Consider the following 20,277-nt stretch of genomic DNA (forward strand, 5'->3'; position numbering starts at 1 on the left):
CATCATGGTGAAAAGAAAACTAATAATACAGATCACCAGAAAAATAATTCAACAATCATCACAGTTAAATTACACCATAGGTCAAATTTTCCTAATAGAAAATTACAGAATATTTTTAGCAACCCATGAGCATTCTCCAAAATGGACCTCCTCTTAGGCCACAAAGAAGTTATAACAAATACAAAAAAATTAAATATTGTCTTATATCTTGTCAAATAATAATGAAATAAAGAGCAAGCAAAACAATGGAAACTACTTTAGCAAATAGAGATAAAATAGTATACTATTTCCAAGTGTGCTGTCACTGGCTTATAACCCTAGTACCCAGGAAGCAGAGGCAAGAAAACTAACTCAAACTCAAGGCTAACCAAGACCACATAGTGAGACTCTGTCTCAACCAAAGAAGCCACCAAAAGTATATTCTTGAATAGTAAGTGAATTGAATAAAACAGTAAACAAATTTTAAAATTCCTAGAAGAAAATAAAAACAAAATTTGCCAAAACCTTTTGATACAGCCAAGGTAGTCCCAAGAAGGAAGTTTATGCATATGTGTCTACATTAAAAAATAAGAAATGTTTTAAAGGTATACTACCAGGTCTTAGATAATAAAAACAAGCCAAATTTGAAATTGGTGGGCAAGAATACATAATAAACATCAGAGTGGAAATTAATGAAATGGAGATTGAAAGAATAATTCAAAGGATCAATGAAACACAAACTTGACTCTATGAAAAGATAAAAGATATTGGCATCTGGGAGTGGTAGCCCACACATTCAATTATGTGTATTATGACTTGAAGTAGCCAATGTGGAGCTCTTGGGCAATGTGGAGCTGCAAGCCCCACAACCAAGCTCTGCTGATGCAGCCCCACCTCTTCCCCAGGAAAATTGATTTAAAAAACTCAGAAGGTACTTCCATCTCCCTCCAAAATTCCAACACTGAAGGAGGTAGGAAAAGTTTTGTTTATTTTATATGTATGAATGGATCTGTGACTATAAATTTTGTTTCACACACAGAGTTGCACAAGTTACCTCAGGTTCAATTAAATATGTAAATGTATGTGGCCACTGAATATTTATTTCTGGCTCGTCTTGAATGTATGAATGTACTGTGTTCTATATGTCTTGATTATAGATTAGTGACTTATTGGGTATGGCTGAACATCTGTAACATCGGTAACAAAAAGTTCACTTAAATTTGTAACTTGAGGTTAGAGTCTTTCTGAGAAACAAAAAGGTGGCTTGATACCATCTAAGGGCAGCCACATGTGTGGTTGCTATTTTGACTAGGGTGGAAAAGGATGGGTATAATGGCTTCCCTGCCTTCTTAATTGAGGGCAACCACATGAGATGAGCCAGCCAGGAAGACAAGAGGTCTCCAAAGATACTTTAAATTAGGATAATATTTTTTTTTATAATTCTTATCCTGTGTTAAGAAACAGCTTTATAAAAGATGGTATTTAAAACACAGCTTGTTTAATGAGGTATTAAAGCTTCCTCTTAATGCTTTCATAGTCAAGAACATATCTTGCTAGTGCCAAACTTCATAACATAAAAATAAGCTACTTGATACTGATTTTAGAGACACTAGATTGTTTACACTGCTGGAACTTGGGTTTGCCTTATACAGATTATGGTTGTGCTCTATGTCTTCACTCTTGAAATGAAAATGGTACTTTATTTGGATATTACCAGAACACAGTCAAAATATTTTAAACTTCTTTAAAAGGAAATTTTAGAGTTTTACAGAAAATGTAAATAAACTGGATATCTAAAAAAAAATCAGCTTTTAAATACGTTTCAATTTATAAGGCTATGGGACATTTTAAAATTTACACAGTATTTTATTAAAGTTTCTTTGTTAATATAAGATCTCAATAGATAGATAAATAAAAGGTTAAAATTAGGACCACAACTAGACACCAGACACTGAGATATTCCTATCCTATGATGCAGTAAGATATTGACCTAAGCAGACCAACAAAGAACTTAGAGCCACTGGCTTAGAGAAAATGTCTCCTTAATTAAGGTCTATTCGGGCTAACAGACATTGATTTGAAGATGTATGTCTAATCTTGCTGTTTGCCAGCACTAACACTAGCTATTTTGGTAAATCAAGTCATACAGAGAACTGTTATGTTCCATAAGGTACACTATGTAAAGATGGGGAAAGTTCCCAGTTTATTTACAAACTGTGTTTATGAATTAAAAGTCTTATCTTTATATTAAAAGAGCTTCAATTAAGAAATTGTTATATAGTAGATTAGCTTCTTATATATGTTTTCAAAAGTTAAGCCTAAAATAAACAATTGTCTAGTTTAGATATACTTAACAGATAATGGTCCTCAAATGCCTCAGAGATCTGAAAATACAGCATTTAAAATGTTTAATAAAAAAGCTTTTCATAATAGAAAGACATGCCAGCTCCTCAAAGTACCCCTATCTCCCCCAAAGAGGATGATGGGCACAGAAGAACACCTGGAGCCTGCTTTAAATGTGGCAAAACTGGCCATTGGGTGAAAAACTGCCTTTCACCTCAACAGTTGCCAGGGTGCTGTCCAGATTGTGGACAAGCAAGACACTGGAGAATTGATTGCCTCACCTTGCCTCAACAAGGTAGGCCAGTCCCGCCAAGTTCTTACTCCACAGGAAAGTCTGGGGGGGGGGGCGTCTTCTAGGCTTGGCAGCAAAAGACTGATGCTGCCCCAAAAAACTATGGAGAAACTTGTGGTAGCTGTCTAGGTATCAAGTAAGTCTATCATTTGGTTGGTTCTTTTCAAATCTCTCATGGTGTGTGACAACTAGACTAGTGATAGCTTTGCCACTTTAACAACTCCTTTCCCCAAGGCTGTAGCCACCTTATTAGTTCATTAGTCAGTACATTAGTTAAAGCTACTAGATCTCTTGTTAAAAAACAAGACAGGTTTGTCTTGTTCACAGGCTTCACATTAAAAGATAAACAGGCTTCAGGTGTAACTTTTCACCAGAAGAACATGCTTTACAAGATTTATAAGATTGTTCTCTTATAACTATGTATGTCTCTGGTAAATTATTAGAGACCACACAAGGTCTAAGTTCTGACCTTCTAAAAAAATGTTCTATAGGGTCTGAGTACGAAAAACCTAAGTAAGTTCTAAGGGTCACATAAAATGATTTAAGATATATGAATACAAACTGTAAAGATAAATTGTTACACTGAGATTTCAAGGTTTCAAGGTTTTAACATAAACAAATGGAGTTCTGATAAATTGTAGAACACTGACTACTTATTATTCAGTCTCAAGCTCAAGATTTTAAATTTCCTTTGTCTTATAAATATAGACTTAAAGGTGCTTTTCATTGGGTTAAAATGTATATCAGGCTTTCTAGACATAGGAAAAATGTTCATGCTTTTTAACCCAAAGCCACACCAAGGTGTATATCTGTTCCTGCTGTTTTACAGATGCCTGTGAACTGCTTTTTCTACAACATGGATTTTAATATATTGGCAATGCTAACATAGGTAGAACTTTTATCTCCTTTGGTAAACTAAAATTCATGTAAGCTTCAAGAAATCAGTCATAAGGTTTGAATTCAACTGTTGACAGGTCAAACAAAAAAAAAGTTTCAAAAGTAAGGTTTTTCTTTAAATTCCTGAATCTTAACTTTGGTCCCTGGTCTATATCTGAACAGATTTCCACATGGCTGACACTCTATCCAGGGAGCACCTGCAAACTACAAGCTGCTGAGCTCTGGACTTGCTGAAAGCTGACGTGAACTGGTCCAGCTGATGTGATTGCTCCCTGTCCCTTCACCAGGATCAGCTCATCAGATGCTTCTGAGAAATGCCCCATTGCCCAGCCTTTGACTGGCCTTTCAGCCTTCCTGGGACCCGACAATCAATGCCTTTTTCAACTGTAAGTGGCTACAGAAGAGAGAACAACATCCTGCCCTCATACTAGGATGAAAAGGGCTCAGTTAAAAGGAAACTCCCTGATGTAGGGGACAAAAGGCTACCTATAATGCCAATTGATATACCCGAAAAATAGGCTCAGATTTCTCAACAGATAGATTCATTAACTAAAATGATTCTACAATGTGATAGAACACTTGGCCTGCTTTTTGCAAACAAAGAGGTATTATCCATCCCAGGGTCTTTGGCCCTTCTGCTTCTGTTAATTACTGTTGGCTCTTAGATGACTGATACAATAACCAAATGATAATTGCTATCTGAGTACCCCTCACAGAGTGAAAGATTTGAACCAGGGTATAACTACAGGGGGGGGTGTTAGACCTAAAGTTAGCCTATAATCCCACCCTGTACAAGAACCAAGTAATTTCCTTGGATTCTGGGATTTGGAGTTTTTGAAAGATAGCGCCTGCCCAAGGGCCAAGTAACTTCCTGGGAATTCTGGGAATTGGAGTTCTTGGAAACTAACAACAATGCTTCATGGGAAAGTACGGTGGCTTACCGGTTTTGCCCATAAAAGCTCTGCCAACATGCATCTTAGGGCCACTTACCTGGAAAATTTCCAGGTGATGGTCCTGACCAAACTTCCATCTTAGTCCATATTTAATGTTTTTAATAAAAAGTTTGCTTAAATTCAGAAAAAAAAATTTTAAAGCCTCATTAGGCCTGTCCTTTTCTGAAGAGAAACAGAGGATGAGTGGTTAGGTGTAGCGGCAAGGAGGGGAGGGGAAGGAAGGGAAGCTGTGGCCAGGAATGTAAAAAGAAACAAATACAAAATATAAGACTCACAATATGTCTAGGAAAACAGTGTTTCTCAGTGAGAAGCACTTTGGTTTATTACAGAATTGTTCAGGCTTTTCACCTTCTTTTGCCTTCCATAAAAATATTAGAGTAAGCTTATTTACCCGCAAAGCCTTCTTGCTGAGCTACTGATACCAATTGTGCTAACCAAGTGCGTCATATTGAAAGAGAACTGACATCTTGACTATGTCAAATCTTCCACTCCACAAATGTAATGTGTCAGTCCATTCCTTGACATCTCCCAGTGTTTAATTTCCATCAGCTTTGTAGTTGCCAGCACACAAGTCCTGTGTGTGTGTGTGTGTGTGTGTGTGTGTGTGTGTGTGTGTTATGCTTCTTCTTGTTTGCATGATTATTTTATTATATTTAGTTTAATTTTTCACTTCTCTATTGCTGGATAAGGACATACTAGACATTGATTAACACATGTTGATCTTGTGTCTTGAAACTTGGCAAAATATTTATTAGTTCTCAGAGTTTTCTGTGTATTTCTTGTCATTATCCATATATACAGTCATATCAAATGCAAATAAGAATTTTAGATGGGATCAAGAGTGTTCAAGATAGTAAGACCATAGACAAATAAAAAATGTTAATATGTACTCTATCTGTACCCTTTGATTCCTCTATTTGCATTGTTGTGATAGCTTAAACTTCCAGTACTAGGCTGAATGGTAGTAGAGAAAATAAGGGGCTCCCATACCTGCTCCCAGTCTTAGACAGAGAGCATTTGATTTATCTTGTTGAATGATAGTACTTCTAGGACTATCTCAGTCATACAGAGGGAAACACCCTGAATTACCTTTCTAAGAGTTCTTTTGTTCGTCAGGAACGGCTGGTTAGTTTTCTTCAATGTATGTTTCGGACTAGTAGAAATGGTCACGTGGTTTTTTTCTTCTTTAGATGGTTTATATGCTCCAGTACATAGTCCAAGAGTTTTTTTCAGTGGTGCCCTTTCCTTGCATACTTGGACAAAACCCATTTAACTTTTGTTATACATTGCTGGGTTCTATTTGTTATTATTTCAGGAATTTTTTGCATCAGTATTTGATGAGGAATATTAATTTTTCTGACTATTTTTAGCATCCTTGCCTGGTTTGGCCATGTTATATTTGCTTCATAGAATGCCTCAAAGGCATTTCCTTCTCATATTTTCTGGAAAGGTAACTTGGTTTTCACTTTTTTGTGTAAACAATTAATACAATTCTCTGGCGAAGAAGCTTAGCCTCAGCATGTCTTTTGATGTCTGTGTCTAATTAAAAATTGAATATCTTAACTGTTATAGGATATTTTGTGTTCATTGAGCTTTTGTGGTTTATGTGGTTTAAACTAAAGATATAAGTTCTTCAACTTACATGATAGAGTTGTGATTCCTTACTATTTCTTTGATGTTTGCAAGCCCTAAAATGGTACACTACCACCCATACCTTCCACCTGCCCATCACTCACCCCCAGCCACACCTACCCACTCCATCTGCCCACACCCACCCCACCCAGTTTCACTGCTGGTGTTGGTAATTCTGCAGTATCTTTTATTTGTCATCCTACTAAAAGTTGTCAGTTCAGTTAACACTTCCAGAGAACCTGCTCTTTGTTTCATTTATCCTCTCTACTGTCTTTAAATTGATTTCACCTCTTGTCTCCACTATTTCCTTTGGTCTTCTAGCTTTGGATTTGCTCTTCTTCAGCACAGATTTCTTTGACAGGAAAGCTTGGATCACAGACTTGAGACCTCTTTAGTTGATGTTGACAAATTTTCCTGCAATGCCTTTAAGCACCCTTGTGGGCAGTTTTACAACATCCCACACATAAGGTATGTTGTACCTTCAATACAATGAATTGATGACTCCGAAGTACATTAGTTTCCAAGCATTCAAATATTGTCCCGCATAATCTCTCTGATCTTAATCTCTCCTCCCACTGGCACAGGCAGAAAGCAAAAAGATTTTGCTTCTTTTGAATTAAGTGACATTGCTTTTGTGGCTCCAGATTTGGTGTATCATAGTACAACCAATGTGTATTCTTCAAAAGAATCTATGTTCCTCTAAGAGGTTGAGTGATCTATAAAATGTTGATGAGGTTCTAATCACTGTTGCTTGGCAAGTTGTTCTAGATCATTCTAAGTTTCCATACAATTATACCTATTATCAAAAGAATCATGTTGAGATCTCCAACTATGGGTTTAACTCTGCTTTCAGTTCCATCAGGTTTTCTTCCACACACTTTTAGATACCTATGTCTTCTTAGTGGATTGAGTTTTATCACTACCCATTATAATCATATAACTCATTATAAATACCCTTTTTTCCTGATCATTTTCTTTACTTAGTACTCCAAGTTTTACTCTATATATTAAATCATGGAAGGTCAGGCTACACTTACTGAATAGACAACTGAATAAGAGGTTTCTTTGTCTTTTCTTTTTTTGCATTGCTTACTCTTCCTTCACTCGCCCTGCCTTTCTAATGATCAGACAATTGTAACAGCTGATGGACTCAGTGAAAGGCAGACAATTCCTCCAGAACACTGCTTGTGAATCAGGCAGTGTTTTTACACATAGGAAACAATGATACTTTTAAAGGTAACAAATGTGATGTCTTATAAGTATTAGCAACCTCAATATTAAGATTGAAGACTTACTTTTTTTAGAGAAACTCGTATTGGTAGGTTTCTAAATAATTAAGTTTAAATAACTTAATTATTGGGCAATTTTTTTCCAGAGCCAAATGTATTCCTAATTATACCAACACCTCATTTGATAACATTTGGAAGAAAAATACCAGGAGTGGTCATGAAAGAAACATACTAGCAATGGTGTACTGTATACAGCATATGAGCACGAAATAATAATGCTATGATTTTATTATAAGTGATTACCACAATTGGCATTAAGGTGCCAAGGAATGGCCACAGAACATGTGTGGGAAAAGACGCATAACTGGCTCTCATAAGTAAGTAACTTTAACTCTCTGTTGTACCAACAGGATGGGAAGGAGACAGTTAAAGAGTGGGGACAGGTAAGGTACTTGCAATGCTGGGAGCACACGCCCCGTGTAACACACAGACAGGGAGGGAATGGCCTGTGGATAGCCAGTGTGTGACCCCATAAGAGAAGACGATTCACCTGCTTAGGCATGTACTCAGAACTCTTCTGTTCTCTGTGGTCTTCCTATTTTCCAGCTTTTCCCAGGCTCTCTCAATACGGTGTGGTCTAACCTAGATATGGAACTGATCACCATTTCCAGAGCTTGCCTCTATGCTTTTCGAATGTTCTTTTTATCTTCTGGAATGCTGCTGCTTTATCTCCAGTCATGTTTGTTGTTTGTTTGATTTTGGTTTTTGGCTTTTGGTTTTAGCATCTTTGCTCTTTCTTTAATCTTGCCCATCCCCTTTACTGAGTGATCCCCAGTCAGTGGTCACAGATTCATGTGTGGGACTCATATCAGTGACAGTCATATTGCTGTGATTTCTTTATCTGGCCTCCTCGCTTAAGACTAAGAGCTCAGAAAAGCTGGAAGGCTTTTCCTTTTCCTCCTTGCTGTTGGTTTTTCAGCATTTAGGGAAGAATCTGACTTATGAAAGGGGCTCAGAAAAGTACATAAATTGACGTGTGAATGAGAGAATATTAGTAAGTACTAATAATGAATAGAACTTTTGTATGGTACATAGCATGCAACATAAGTTATTATAAGCACTGAACAGATTTAGGTAATTTAATCTTTGAGATGACCTTTTTAATATCTCTGTTTTGTAGATGAGACTCACTACACATAAGAGACTTGAGCAACCAAGTAGACTAGGTAGGAAGTAATTGAGCTAGGCATTTAGAAGCATCAGACTTCTTTTGCCTCTTGGCTCTTTTCTGAGTTCTCCCTAATTGGTTGCAGTCATGGGAAAACAAACACTCCCAAGTACATTCGTGACTGCAGTAACTAAATGCTCTCACTGTCCTGTAATGCAGGTCACTCAGGGAACATTAGCTCTCTGGATGAGGTTGCCACCATAGAGAATTTGTAGAGAAAAGCAATGTGTTTAATTAAGTGGCTGTTGAAAACACCCACCGGGACAAATGTGTTCTGGCAACAGAGGTTGCTTTTGTTACTGCCAGAGTCCTGCCACAGGTCATTAAGATCTTGATAGATTTGAGGCACTTTTCTGCTTGGATGCTTTCACCCAAGGACAAGGCAAGTCTTCCTGGGCTTCTGATGCTTGGAGGCTTTAGAGACTGAAGACAGTTCCTTCACTGACAGTGTCAGTGGAGAACTCTACCAGCATTAAATTAGAGTCAAGCCCATGGTGGGTTCTGAACCAGGCCATGTGACATTCAATACTGTCACCACAGTGTGCATAGTGACAGGAACCGTGTAATAGAAAGTGGATGCAAGAAAAGGAGGTGAGATTATTTTGGTTAAATATTCAAACTCATGGGACTGCTCTATGGACCCTGGGGTCTCAGAGGAACAGGAAAAGTGTAGGCTGCTACAAGGAAGGATCGTCATCATGCAAAAGAGAGGAAACCAGGTGAGGACAATCATGAGGCCAAAGGATAGTATTGGGAATTTAGGGAGATGGGAAAACTGATGGTGTTTCTAAAGGGAGATAATGGTAAGTAGGGCTGGAGTGAGTGCATGACTCACGGACATGGAGAGTACAAAAGAAGCAGTATGGACCCATGGAAGTTCATGGATGACCAGCATAAGGTGGATAGAGACACATGCCTCTCAGATTTAGTGTGTAAAGGAATCCTGTAAAAATGCAAGTTCCAGTTTAGTAGGTCTAGGGTAAGGCCTGGGGGGTCAGCATTGCTATCAGGCTTTCAGGTGTCCCGAGTGCTGCTGACCTGTGGACCACATGTTTGGCACTAGGAGTCGAAAATTCACACAAGAAAACAGAAATTAGATAGAACAAAAGCAGCAGCTCAGAATGTTAACTTGCATAGCCTTTATATCTGTTTGTATCTTGTGATGATAAAGGATTAGAAATTGACAATTTCCAGTTTTCTGGTCTTTGTCCCTTTTAATTATTGCTAGCTGCATTTTCCATTACAGAGCTGTTTCGTAACCCTTATAACATAATTAGACTGTGACAAGATGGAAGTGTGGCTGGCTTTAGTCCATCAGCATCACTCACCAGCCCCTACAGGCATGCAACTATTTTAGTTGTTTCTGGGCAAAGACTAAATAAAGTCAAATGAACAGCACACGCAGAGAACCGTCTAGAGGGGGGAAAGTGGAAGAGGTCTCTGATCCTTCGCAGTGAACCTCTGACCCTCTTCCCTGCAAACAAAAGACAATCAACAAAGAAACAAGATGCAGGCGCAGAGATCATTCAACCAATTTAAACGGCAGTGATCCCTGTGTCAGGAGTGTGAGAAATCACAAAAGGCACCAAGCGCAGTGTAATAGAAAGACAACAAGGCTGGGAGAGAGATGTCACTAAGTCAGGCTCTCCTGTGACCTTTCGTAAGTGGTTGCCCTTGAACAGGTCATTTAATCTCTGGATTTCTTCATCCATAAAATAAGGCCAGCAGCTTGCATAGTTCTGCCCTTGCTGACTGCTTGAGGAAAGCAGGTATGACGGGGCTGCCTGCACTGCAGCTCCGTGCATGGACGTGGTCCAGAGAGTCAAATGTTGGGAAAGCAGGGCACTTGCATATATGTGTTCTAAGAGTACCCTTGTGTCTTAGGGTTTCTATTGCTGGCATGAAACACCATGATCAAAAAGCAAGCTGCAATGGAAAGGGATTATTTAGCTTACACCTCCAGATCATTGTCAATCCATGAGGATGTCAGGATAGGAACTCAAACAGGGCAGGACCCTGGAGGCAGGAACTGATGCAGAGTCCATGGAGGGGCACTGCTTATTCACTTGCTTCCCCTGGTTTGCTCAGCATCCTTTCTAATAGAACCCAGGACAACCTGCCCAGGGATGACAGCACCCACAATGGATAAGACCCTTCCCCATTGATCACTGATTGAGAAAATGCCTTACAGCTGGATCTCAGAGAGGCATTTTCTCAACTGAGGCTCCTTCCTCTCTGATGACTTCAGATTGTGTCAGGTTGATACAAAACAAGTCAGTACACATGTGTGCATGTTTGTGTGTGTGTGTGTCTGTGTTTGTATGCACACATGTGCCATGGACTGTATATAGAGGTCAAAGGTCAACTTGAAGAAGCTGTTTTTCTACTCACCATGTGGGTTCTTGGATTGAATTCATGTTGCTAGGCTTTACCTGTGCTGATCCATCTCAGTGACCCTGGCTTTGTTTTATTTAATTATTTGGGGGAACCAGTCTGAGAAAGCTCTCTAAGTCAGCAGGGATGACCTGCATACTTCCACTTAACCCCACCAAAGCCAAGAAACAGAAGTCTCATTTTTTGAGCATGTTTCTGCTGGAGGAGCCACGATGGGTTCTCAAAGGGATGACACATATGAAAGGCATGACCCCTGGCCATCAGCAGCCTTCAGAACAACACAGAGGTATACATGGAGAGTATTTAGCCCTGGTACATCAGAACCCTTGTCTGGACTCCCCAGCTTAAACAGACAACGCTTCCTTTTTTTGGACTGTTACTGTGGAGACTACATGAGGAAGGACACTTCAAAATGCTACAGAAAAGAAATGTTTGTGGGTGGTGTGTGTGTGTGTGTGTGTGTGTGTGTGTGTGTGTGTGTGTGTGTGTGTGTGTGTGATGGATGCTTTGATGTCTTTCCAGTCTAAGTGGCTTGGTGCTTTGATTTTTAAAGAATAAGCACTTAATTTTGTGCTGGACTCACTGGTGGTTTGAAAAGAAATGCTTAAATAAAAGCTAAGCCACCTAGTGACTTTCAAAAACCAGTGACATCTAGCAACAATACAAGGCAAGTCCTGGGAGCTGCACCATTTAGAGATCATGAAGATTGCATGGATTACATCCTTTTAGTGACAACTTCAAGGACAGCACTTATCACATGTGCAATATTTCAAGTGTTCAGTCAAATGTAATTATTAAAAGATAGCCAGCCACCTTTAGCAAAACACATAGAAACTAGCTAGACTAACACATTACAAAAGTTAATAGTGAATCTGTTTCTTTCATGAGATTAAATTTCTAATTAACTAAACAACATACTGAACCAAATCCATTAGGTCAGGGAAAAAAAAAAAAAAAGACTAAGCCAGGTGCAATAGCACATACCTGTCATCTCAGAACGTGGAGGCAGAGGGATTAAAATAAAGCCAGCAGTTCCCCTATTTTATTTTGTTACAATAATAATGGTACTATCATTGCTGCAATTTCATCCTTCCCTATATATAAGACCCTGTCTCAAAAACAAGAAAAACATAAAAAGAAAACCTTACTTGTGTTTGTGCGGCTGTTGTGACAGGAACTAGCAAGCAGGATCCACACCCAGGTCTTCTATTTCTGAGAGTGGAGGTGTGGTTTAACTCCACATGTGTTCTACTCTCTGTGTGTCTGACACAAGAAGTTCATTAGATTTCATGTATTTGTCATACCAAAGTCCTGAGATAGAAACTGGATTAGTTGTGGATAAACAGGTAATGAAACATATTCTAAACTTTTTTCATAAATGTGAAAAGATCGAGAATTGCTTGGCCCTGCCACTATTAGTGGGTCTTTTCATTTAGCTATGAGAACAGTCTTTCCCACTGTTAACCCTTGTGTGTGGAAGGAAGAGCCTCTCCCTGCACTATAGACTTAGGCGCCTAAGTAAACTGTACTGAAGAGATTCCATTGCCATCGTGTCATGCTGGCTGAGACTCCACCGAGTGTCAAGATGTTCTTGGCGCTTGCTTAATGGATCTCTTCTAAAAGTATGTATACATTGTTTTTAAATGTCCTTTTTCATAAGGGCCAAGAAGGTAAAGAAAAGAGGGGTTGAAATAAGGATCACTTTGTCTTGGTAACTGGGTAGGCATAACATCCCCATTAAAAGGATGGCTGAGAGTCTGGACCCTAACAGTCTCCCTCAAGTCCTTGTGATATTTTAGCAAAACTAGGATCTAAATGGAGTTATGCCTTCCTCTCTGGTTCAACTTCCCAGCTTCTCTGTCCATTGTCTACATCCACTTCCCACATGCCTTCAAACTCCTGTTTGTAGTATTACAGAGTACTATATACATATCAGTTTAGATTATCATAAGGGACTCACCTGCATTAATGTAAAAGACAGCTTTACTAAAACATTTTTACTGCCTTTGCTTTATATAGAAGGCCCTTTACAAGCAACAGTCACATTGGGATTACTCCCCATTCTGATGAGGGTGTCTAGGTCCATATGTAAAATGACATACTCAACCTTTCTGTATGGACACCCCAGACACATATTTTTCCTCTCAAACTGGTTCTTATCTCTATAAGTGATGAATGACTATATAGGGAAGGATCTACTGAGGTTGTAAGCTTGCTTCTTAGAGTGTTTCTTACAGAATGTTTTTTCAATAAAGTAGGATTCTGCTGCCTTCCAAACATACAGTGACCCAGTCAACTCATCAGTCCTCCAGGCCCAAACCAAAAGCTAACTGATGACTTGTCTTACAGGCAATGAAGTGCAAAGATCCACTAAGCCTGTTGTGTCGGGTATCAGTTTTTCTTCTCACCTCCAAAAGCATCCTTCAACAAAAGCCCCATGAAAAATGATGCAGTTCTTAGCATTTCTCCTCTGCAGTGGTAACATGTTAATCTTCTGACAGGAAACAGCAAGCTATTACAGGATAGAGGAGCAAGATTTCTTACCTTCCAGCATAGTCAAGACAGGGGAGAACTAGGGAAGACTATCTCAGTCAAAGACCAGAACAGGCCCTACAAGCATACAGCTTCCACCTTCAAACCCTTTCCAAAATTTTCTAGCAAACTTTTCCATTCACCACTGGAAAAAGGTGGCCTTGTGAACCGAATGGCAGTCTAATAGTACATTAGTTTTTCATGGTGTAAGAGCTGCAGGCAGGGCCCACCTGAGTTTTGTCTGCACTGTTAATGTGTTTTCCACCACTGCCTTAAGTTTAGGCAGTCTACAAAGAGACTGACTGGGAAATTAAGTCATGATCTGTGGCGTTTGCCAATTTTGTCAGGATTGGTGTATATATTGTTGGGATGCTGAATTCAAGTTCTCTAAAATCCAAGTGCTTATCCTTTCCTAACCAAAGCAGACTTTTCATTTCATGGGTCCAACATGGCTCTCTATTGGAAGAATGGGAAAGGGGGAACAGATCATAGATTTGTCCAAATGAATTAGTGAAAAGTTTAAAACCATAGGCTTTCCTTTTCATTAGTGTTAGCTCAGAAACTATAGAGATAGGAACAGAGATAGGTAAGATATAAATGAATGAAGGAGAAAATTAAAGAAATATGGAGACAAGAAGAAGCAAAAACAAGAGAAGGAGGACAAGGAAGAGGAGGAGGAGGGATAAGTATTAGGAGGAGGAGCAAGAGGAGGAATAAGTAAGAGGAGGATGAACAAGAGGAGGAGGGATAAGTTGTAGTAGGAGAAACAGGAGTAGGGGGAGACAACTTTTCACTGATATTTAGTGGTTGTGAGTAGGAGGGGGCACTAGCGAAAAATTTTACAGTAACATCTCATTTTGTGCTCTCAAAATCACTTCTGATATGAATTTAGTGTCATAAAGACACAAAGAGGAAAAAAAAGGACAAAAAGTTAGTTTTGAAAAGTTTCTTTTTCATTCACTTCTGGGGAGGTGTTTTGAAGAATAGTATAAAATGGCAACCAGCTAGGTAGACTTTCAGGGGATCTGATTCTCCTTCATGCCTGTTGGGGACCCCATTTTTTTCTAGCCTAGGTGGTTAAGCCTTCAATAGTTTCCTTCTGGAATCTCAGCCAGAGAGGCTACCCTGCTCAAGGGGCAAATACTACATACTTCTTCCTTCACCTGTGAGGACCACTGGGTTACAGGACTCTGGTTCCACAGCCAGAACACAATATTCACTGAACCCATCAAGAATCGAGGTGAGTGTTTTAAAGATCTTTCCCTGTAGCATTATGGGTTTCAGGCAGAAACCCTCTTTTACCTTTTTATACATATCATTGAGTATGTGAAAGGTTGCAGACACTACAATTTCTAGGAGGGGTAGAAAGGTGATTATCTCCATGTAGCACTCACAAAGAAAGCTCTCCCTTTAAGGGAAGTCTTAAAGGGAAAGGATGGTATTAGTGAGCAATAAAGATATATGTGTTTGCATGGCTCTCATCCCAAAATTCCCCAGTGTCCTGCCTTCCCTATGGTGCATGATTTCTCTAGCATCACTGTCCACAGCGTACATAGAACTCAGACTATATATTAGACCTCATCTGTCCCTTTTCTTACTATTTCTTTCCACTGCACCTAACATGAAATGACCAGCTGCCCAGTAGCATTACAGAGAACACTCTTGTAATGGAGAGAGAGATCAAAGCAGGGCACCTAGAAAGCTATTCCAATAATCCTTGAAAACAGACACAGCCCTGAGCCCACAAACCTGAGCCCATGAAGGCAGTGATGGCTGGGTGGGAGTGCCAGCCCAGAAAGATCACTGTTGGAGTCAAGTGTGTCCATTCAACCAACTAAGGGAATGCTCCACAGGAGATAAAGATCAATAAAGCACCATATACAAATCCCAGTAGAGTTCCTCTAATATACTCATCTCCCCTCTGTTCCAGTGATAGCAAGAAACTTATTTCCACTTCCTTTCACAAGGCCATATACTCACTCTGTCAGGAGCCAGTAGCCTTGAACTGTCTCTCCAGAAGTCTGTGTAATATGGCCACTCAGGTCTTCCACTGCAGTCTCCATGGCCCCTGGCTGAGAGAAAGGAAAAATCATTTCACTTAGAGAAGTCTGAACACACTCTCTGCTTTTGATTAGTTAGAAGGACCAGTACCACCACCACTTCCTCCTCCTCCTCCTCCTCCTCCTCCTCCTCCTCCTCCTCCTCCTCCTCCTCCAGGAGACGAAGCCTGGTTCTTGCATTTTCATATCCTATTGCACTGATTGGCAGAGAACTTGGTCTCGAACTCTGTGTTTTAATGCTACCTCTATGATGTGAGCCAAAAGTATTCTAGGTCTTATCTTCTCAAATCCTATATATACCATTTTTTGAAAAACCTTCCCAGATTCCAAGAGCACAAGTTGGTAAAACTCAAAATCTAACTTCCATCAGTGTGGCTAACTCTGCAGCTCAACTCTCTCTCTCTCTCTCTCTCTCTCTCTCTCTCTCTCTCTCTCTCTCTCTCTCTCTCCTTAGTGTCTAACTTTCACAAAACAAGTGTTCCCACAGCTGGGCCTAGTTCTACACAGAAGGGCATTGGCACCTGTTGTAGTAAATTCAGGCCCTCCCTAGTTCAATGACTCTTAAACACAAGTGTATATCAGAGCAATGTTGAAACACTTCTAGGACCATTCCCAGTTTCTTATTCAGCTAGCTTGGGCTGGGACCTGCATTTCTAACACATGTCCAGGTGATGTTACTGTTGGTATGGGTGTTTCAGATGAGGTATGTGTGGATGGTGCAGTTTGAAGTAGCCAATTTCTTTATCTACACACCGGTTCCTTGGTTGCTTCTGTACATCCCAAGCCATCCACAAAACGATGCTATAATGCCTGGCATGAGGTGAGTGACAAGATTTGTCAATAAGTAGTTCTGCAATGTGAGCTAACTACTTGGCTTTCTGGCTAATAGACTAAACTAAACCAAACCTTCTGAGCCACACTGATGACCATAAAGCTCTATACATTTTCAAGAAAATGTTATCATAGCTTTACAGCCTGAAGCATAAAGCAAATTCATCTTAAAAGTAAAATCCAGGAGTCAGATATCTGGGTAAAAACCTGGAAGATCAGAGAATAGGGGGCACCCACCAAGTTGCTTCCTACTTCTCTCATTCCTCTGTCCAAAAAACGCCTAGATCCTCTCTCCACCTGCCTTATCACTTCCTGTCTCCTCTCTGTATAGACTTCCTGTTGTCTATGGTTAACTAGTGGCTAGCTCCACCTTCTGACTCCAGGCAAGCTTTATTTGTCAGAACACAAACAAAATATCACACAACAACAGCCAAAGATTCCATCATTTTAGCGAGTTTCTTCTTGAACTGGACAGTTAGCTACTGGACTGAATGATTTTTCCTTCTGTGTCATTGTCTGGGCTGGCTTAAGGCTGGTCAGAAAGCTAATATTGTCACTTCATGCTTACTGAAGGCCATGTGTCATCAAATCAGCAACCTCTGGGGTTTCAGTCAAATATGCCTAGCATTGCTGCCAGACAAGTTTCTAGTGATGTCACTCACTTCCAGGGACACTCCATGCAGTCAGACTACCCTAGAGGGAAATTCTCCATAACCTCCTGGTCACTCTCCCTTTGCTCAACATCAGTTCCTCTGAGGTATTCTGATTTATCCCGGGCCCACTTTTCAGTCTTATGAAATATAATACTCTCTTTCGTGACTCAACATTGGTATTTTTCTCATAATTTCTTGACATAATTTTAGCCTCACAAATATAACTCGGTAGCACAACTAATACTTTCCAGAAAAAAAAGTAAGTTGAATCAGAGAGTGATTAAATAACCCTAAAATAACATTTTGTTGAATATTTTTATGCCATGCAGTTCACCAAAAATATGTGAGATGAATATAATACTGAATAAAATTTTTAAACCTTACTATCTTCCATACCAAAAGCAATTTCCAAATCTATCAAATGAAGAATGCTCAATATTCGATCCAGATATACCTCTGTGAAGATATACTTCAGATATTCTTGCATATGTTCAAAATGACATGGCTAAGGAATTCTTTGCAGCCTTATTTGTAGAGCGATAAATGAGGAATAATATACAAATGCTGATCAAGAGGGTGCTGTGTTATAGAATGTGGTCAGATGATGTAATGTGATGAAGGTATAGGAGTAACCAAGTGCACTGATGAACGGAAAGAAAAAAATAAAACAGTAGAAGGTAAGGTAGGCCACCTTCCTGATGCAGAAATATGTGGAGTAAGTATATTCCTGTTTGCTGACACACAGCGAAAGAAAGCATAAAAAGATCTATGAAATATATTGATGTTGGTTCCTGGAGGATGGGAAAACATGAGATGGAAATAGGATATGAAAGTAATGCCTTCCTGTACACCTTTTCAAAAGCTAAACACTGAGAGTTAGTGTGTTATTTATGGAATGCTTTGATACTCTCTACAGTTCTGTCAGTTTTCTCATTGTCTGCACCATTCTGTTTTTACAGTATGAATATTGCTCGGGCCCTTTTTTTAGAATATAGAACAAAATGTAGCCCAACAGAGAAATGTGCTTCCTCCACTTTTATTATTGTTAACTAATAATACTTAATACATTTAATAATTTAGAATAAAAAATTTTAAAATATATAGGCACTTCATGTCTTAGATATCAAAGTTTAATGTCAATTATCCTTGTGGCTCTCTGGAATCCATGGTAAGTCATCATGGTGTTCTTCATTAGTTTGTTAGATTGTTTTGATAATAATTACTGCAACTGAACTACCAGGAGATACCATGAAACCATGTACATTAAACAGTAACAAACACTGAATAATGGAAGGCTTTACCATAATTTTCAATATTGTTTATGCTAAATAAAAGGGAAATTGCCTTAGTAGTATCAAATACTATTAATGCACACTTACCTCTGAGACTGCAGTCTAAGACAAATAGGAAACTATGATCAAATACATCATCTTACAAAACATAGTGACTCTACTGTCTCTTACATTCTAGCCCAAAGTAGTTCCAGACAAAGCAAACCTCCTTGGGGAATTCCAAAGACTTGCATGTTTATTCTCTTGTATTTCCATGACCTAGACTATACCAGGGCCAATGCTGACCCATAAGATACCCTTGACTTTGTCAATGTTTTTCATGTAATAAGCTCCTTGTACAAAAAGAAGAAGCGGTGGTTCAGGAAAGGCTGATCTTAGAGGCTCTGGCTCTGACATTCATTCTGTGCCTACTATGATGGCTAGGCAGAGGCCATTTTGCAATGAACATGGAAATAAGAAAATTAGCTCGATTGGCCATGATCTGTAAAGGAAAATTTATATTTCCTTGAAAAAGGTGATGAAAATTCACCTTGTCACATCATTGCTGTGGTTCTGCTCTCACAAAAGAACAAATCATCTTTACGACAGTACTCCAGGAGTTTCAGACAATGGCAGCCGAACAGCCTCGTGCCCAGTGAGATGTTTATTTTCTAAGCTAAATGGAAGCTCACAAGGCAATAACAATAAAACTAATAAATGTATTTGTTCCCAATGTGAGGGCAAGTCACCGGGAACCCTCTAGCAAGAGAAGAGAAAAAGAGAGAAAGTATGAAAGCCAAATTAGTGTCATGGAAGCAATGACATCTCACTACACAATGGGAAGTCCTGAACCTGCTTATTAAAGTCTCGCTGCTCACAATAGAACACAGGCTATAAAAAGGCCATGGGGAACCATTAATTAAATATTAAAAGATCAAATAGTTTTAGTCCCATTAGTTTGTATGTAATTTACATTCTCTAGTATAAATTTAGAGATAATTCTCCATCTCGAATCGCTTTCAACTTTCTGATAAGGTATCTGCAAATACAGAGCCCTACAGGGAGTTTAAAAATATCTTTCTCCATGTGGGCTAGGCATTGTTCTTTTCATAAAAAGTTGCTTTTGAACATCAGTCTCCACAACCAAGATGATTATCATAATATACCTCAAGTTATTAGCCTTGAGGGATACTTTTGTTCGGAGAAGGCATGAGGTCTTTTTTAGATATATCTAAGCAATAATAGCACGCACACTACAACAAGAGAAAAGGGTTGCAAGTGGACTGAGAACAAAGGTTTTAGACTTTCACTTCTGGGACCTCTCATTCATGTCCCAAGGTCACAGGTAGTGCAGCAACAGTGTCAGGAGTCCTGCATTGCAGGCGTGTTTCCCAGTCCTGGCATGATCCTAGCCATGCTGGTTGACCCTGGACAAGTAACAATTCCTTGAAGTACTTTAGGGTGTTATCTGGATATTCCCCAGGACCTACTGTCTCTAAGAAGAGTTATCTTAAATTGAATCAGAGAGGAATATTTTTCACATACAATAATAATGACCAGCAAACCACATTAAGGATTTAGCAAGTCATTAACTTATTTTATGATCTAGTACTTAGGTGTGTGATATAATATCTAATATTGTGATGCTAAAATTACCACTTATTTGTCAAGAATTCCCATGTACACACTAGTCACTTCTTTGCAAATCCCTCTTGAAATTCTTAGAATTGATCATTCTTCTCCTTATATCCTTGGCTATCAATTCCTGGCACCCAAAACACTGCAGACCATGCCATCATCAGAAAGCCAATGAATACCTTTCATTCTCAGATCAATGGTATAAACAGAAAGCAGTCTAAATGTTCAGTTCAAGTTGAATACATTGTAGCAGTATATATCCCCAATGTGAGATGCTATAGAACTAATTAAAAATGATGTCACAAAAATATTGTAGCCATATAAAATACTTAGCATATAACTGAT

General features: G+C 39.1%; 1 protein-coding gene across 1 annotated transcript in view; it reads right to left on the reverse strand.

The window, feature by feature from the left end:
• The window catches only part of Tprg1 (tumor protein p63 regulated 1), a 101,751-nt gene that overhangs the window by 76,145 nt on the left and 5,329 nt on the right, over positions 1-20,277 (reverse strand). The window contains exon 2 of the mRNA XM_035444676.1: positions 15,460-15,551. Within this exon, the coding sequence (XP_035300567.1) occupies positions 15,460-15,551 (92 nt within the window). The remainder of the gene's footprint in view (positions 1-15,459; positions 15,552-20,277) is intronic.

The sequence above is a fragment of the Cricetulus griseus genome, chromosome 4 (assembly GCF_003668045.3).
Source record: "Cricetulus griseus strain 17A/GY chromosome 4, alternate assembly CriGri-PICRH-1.0, whole genome shotgun sequence".
Taxonomy (NCBI): Eukaryota; Metazoa; Chordata; class Mammalia; order Rodentia; family Cricetidae; genus Cricetulus; species Cricetulus griseus.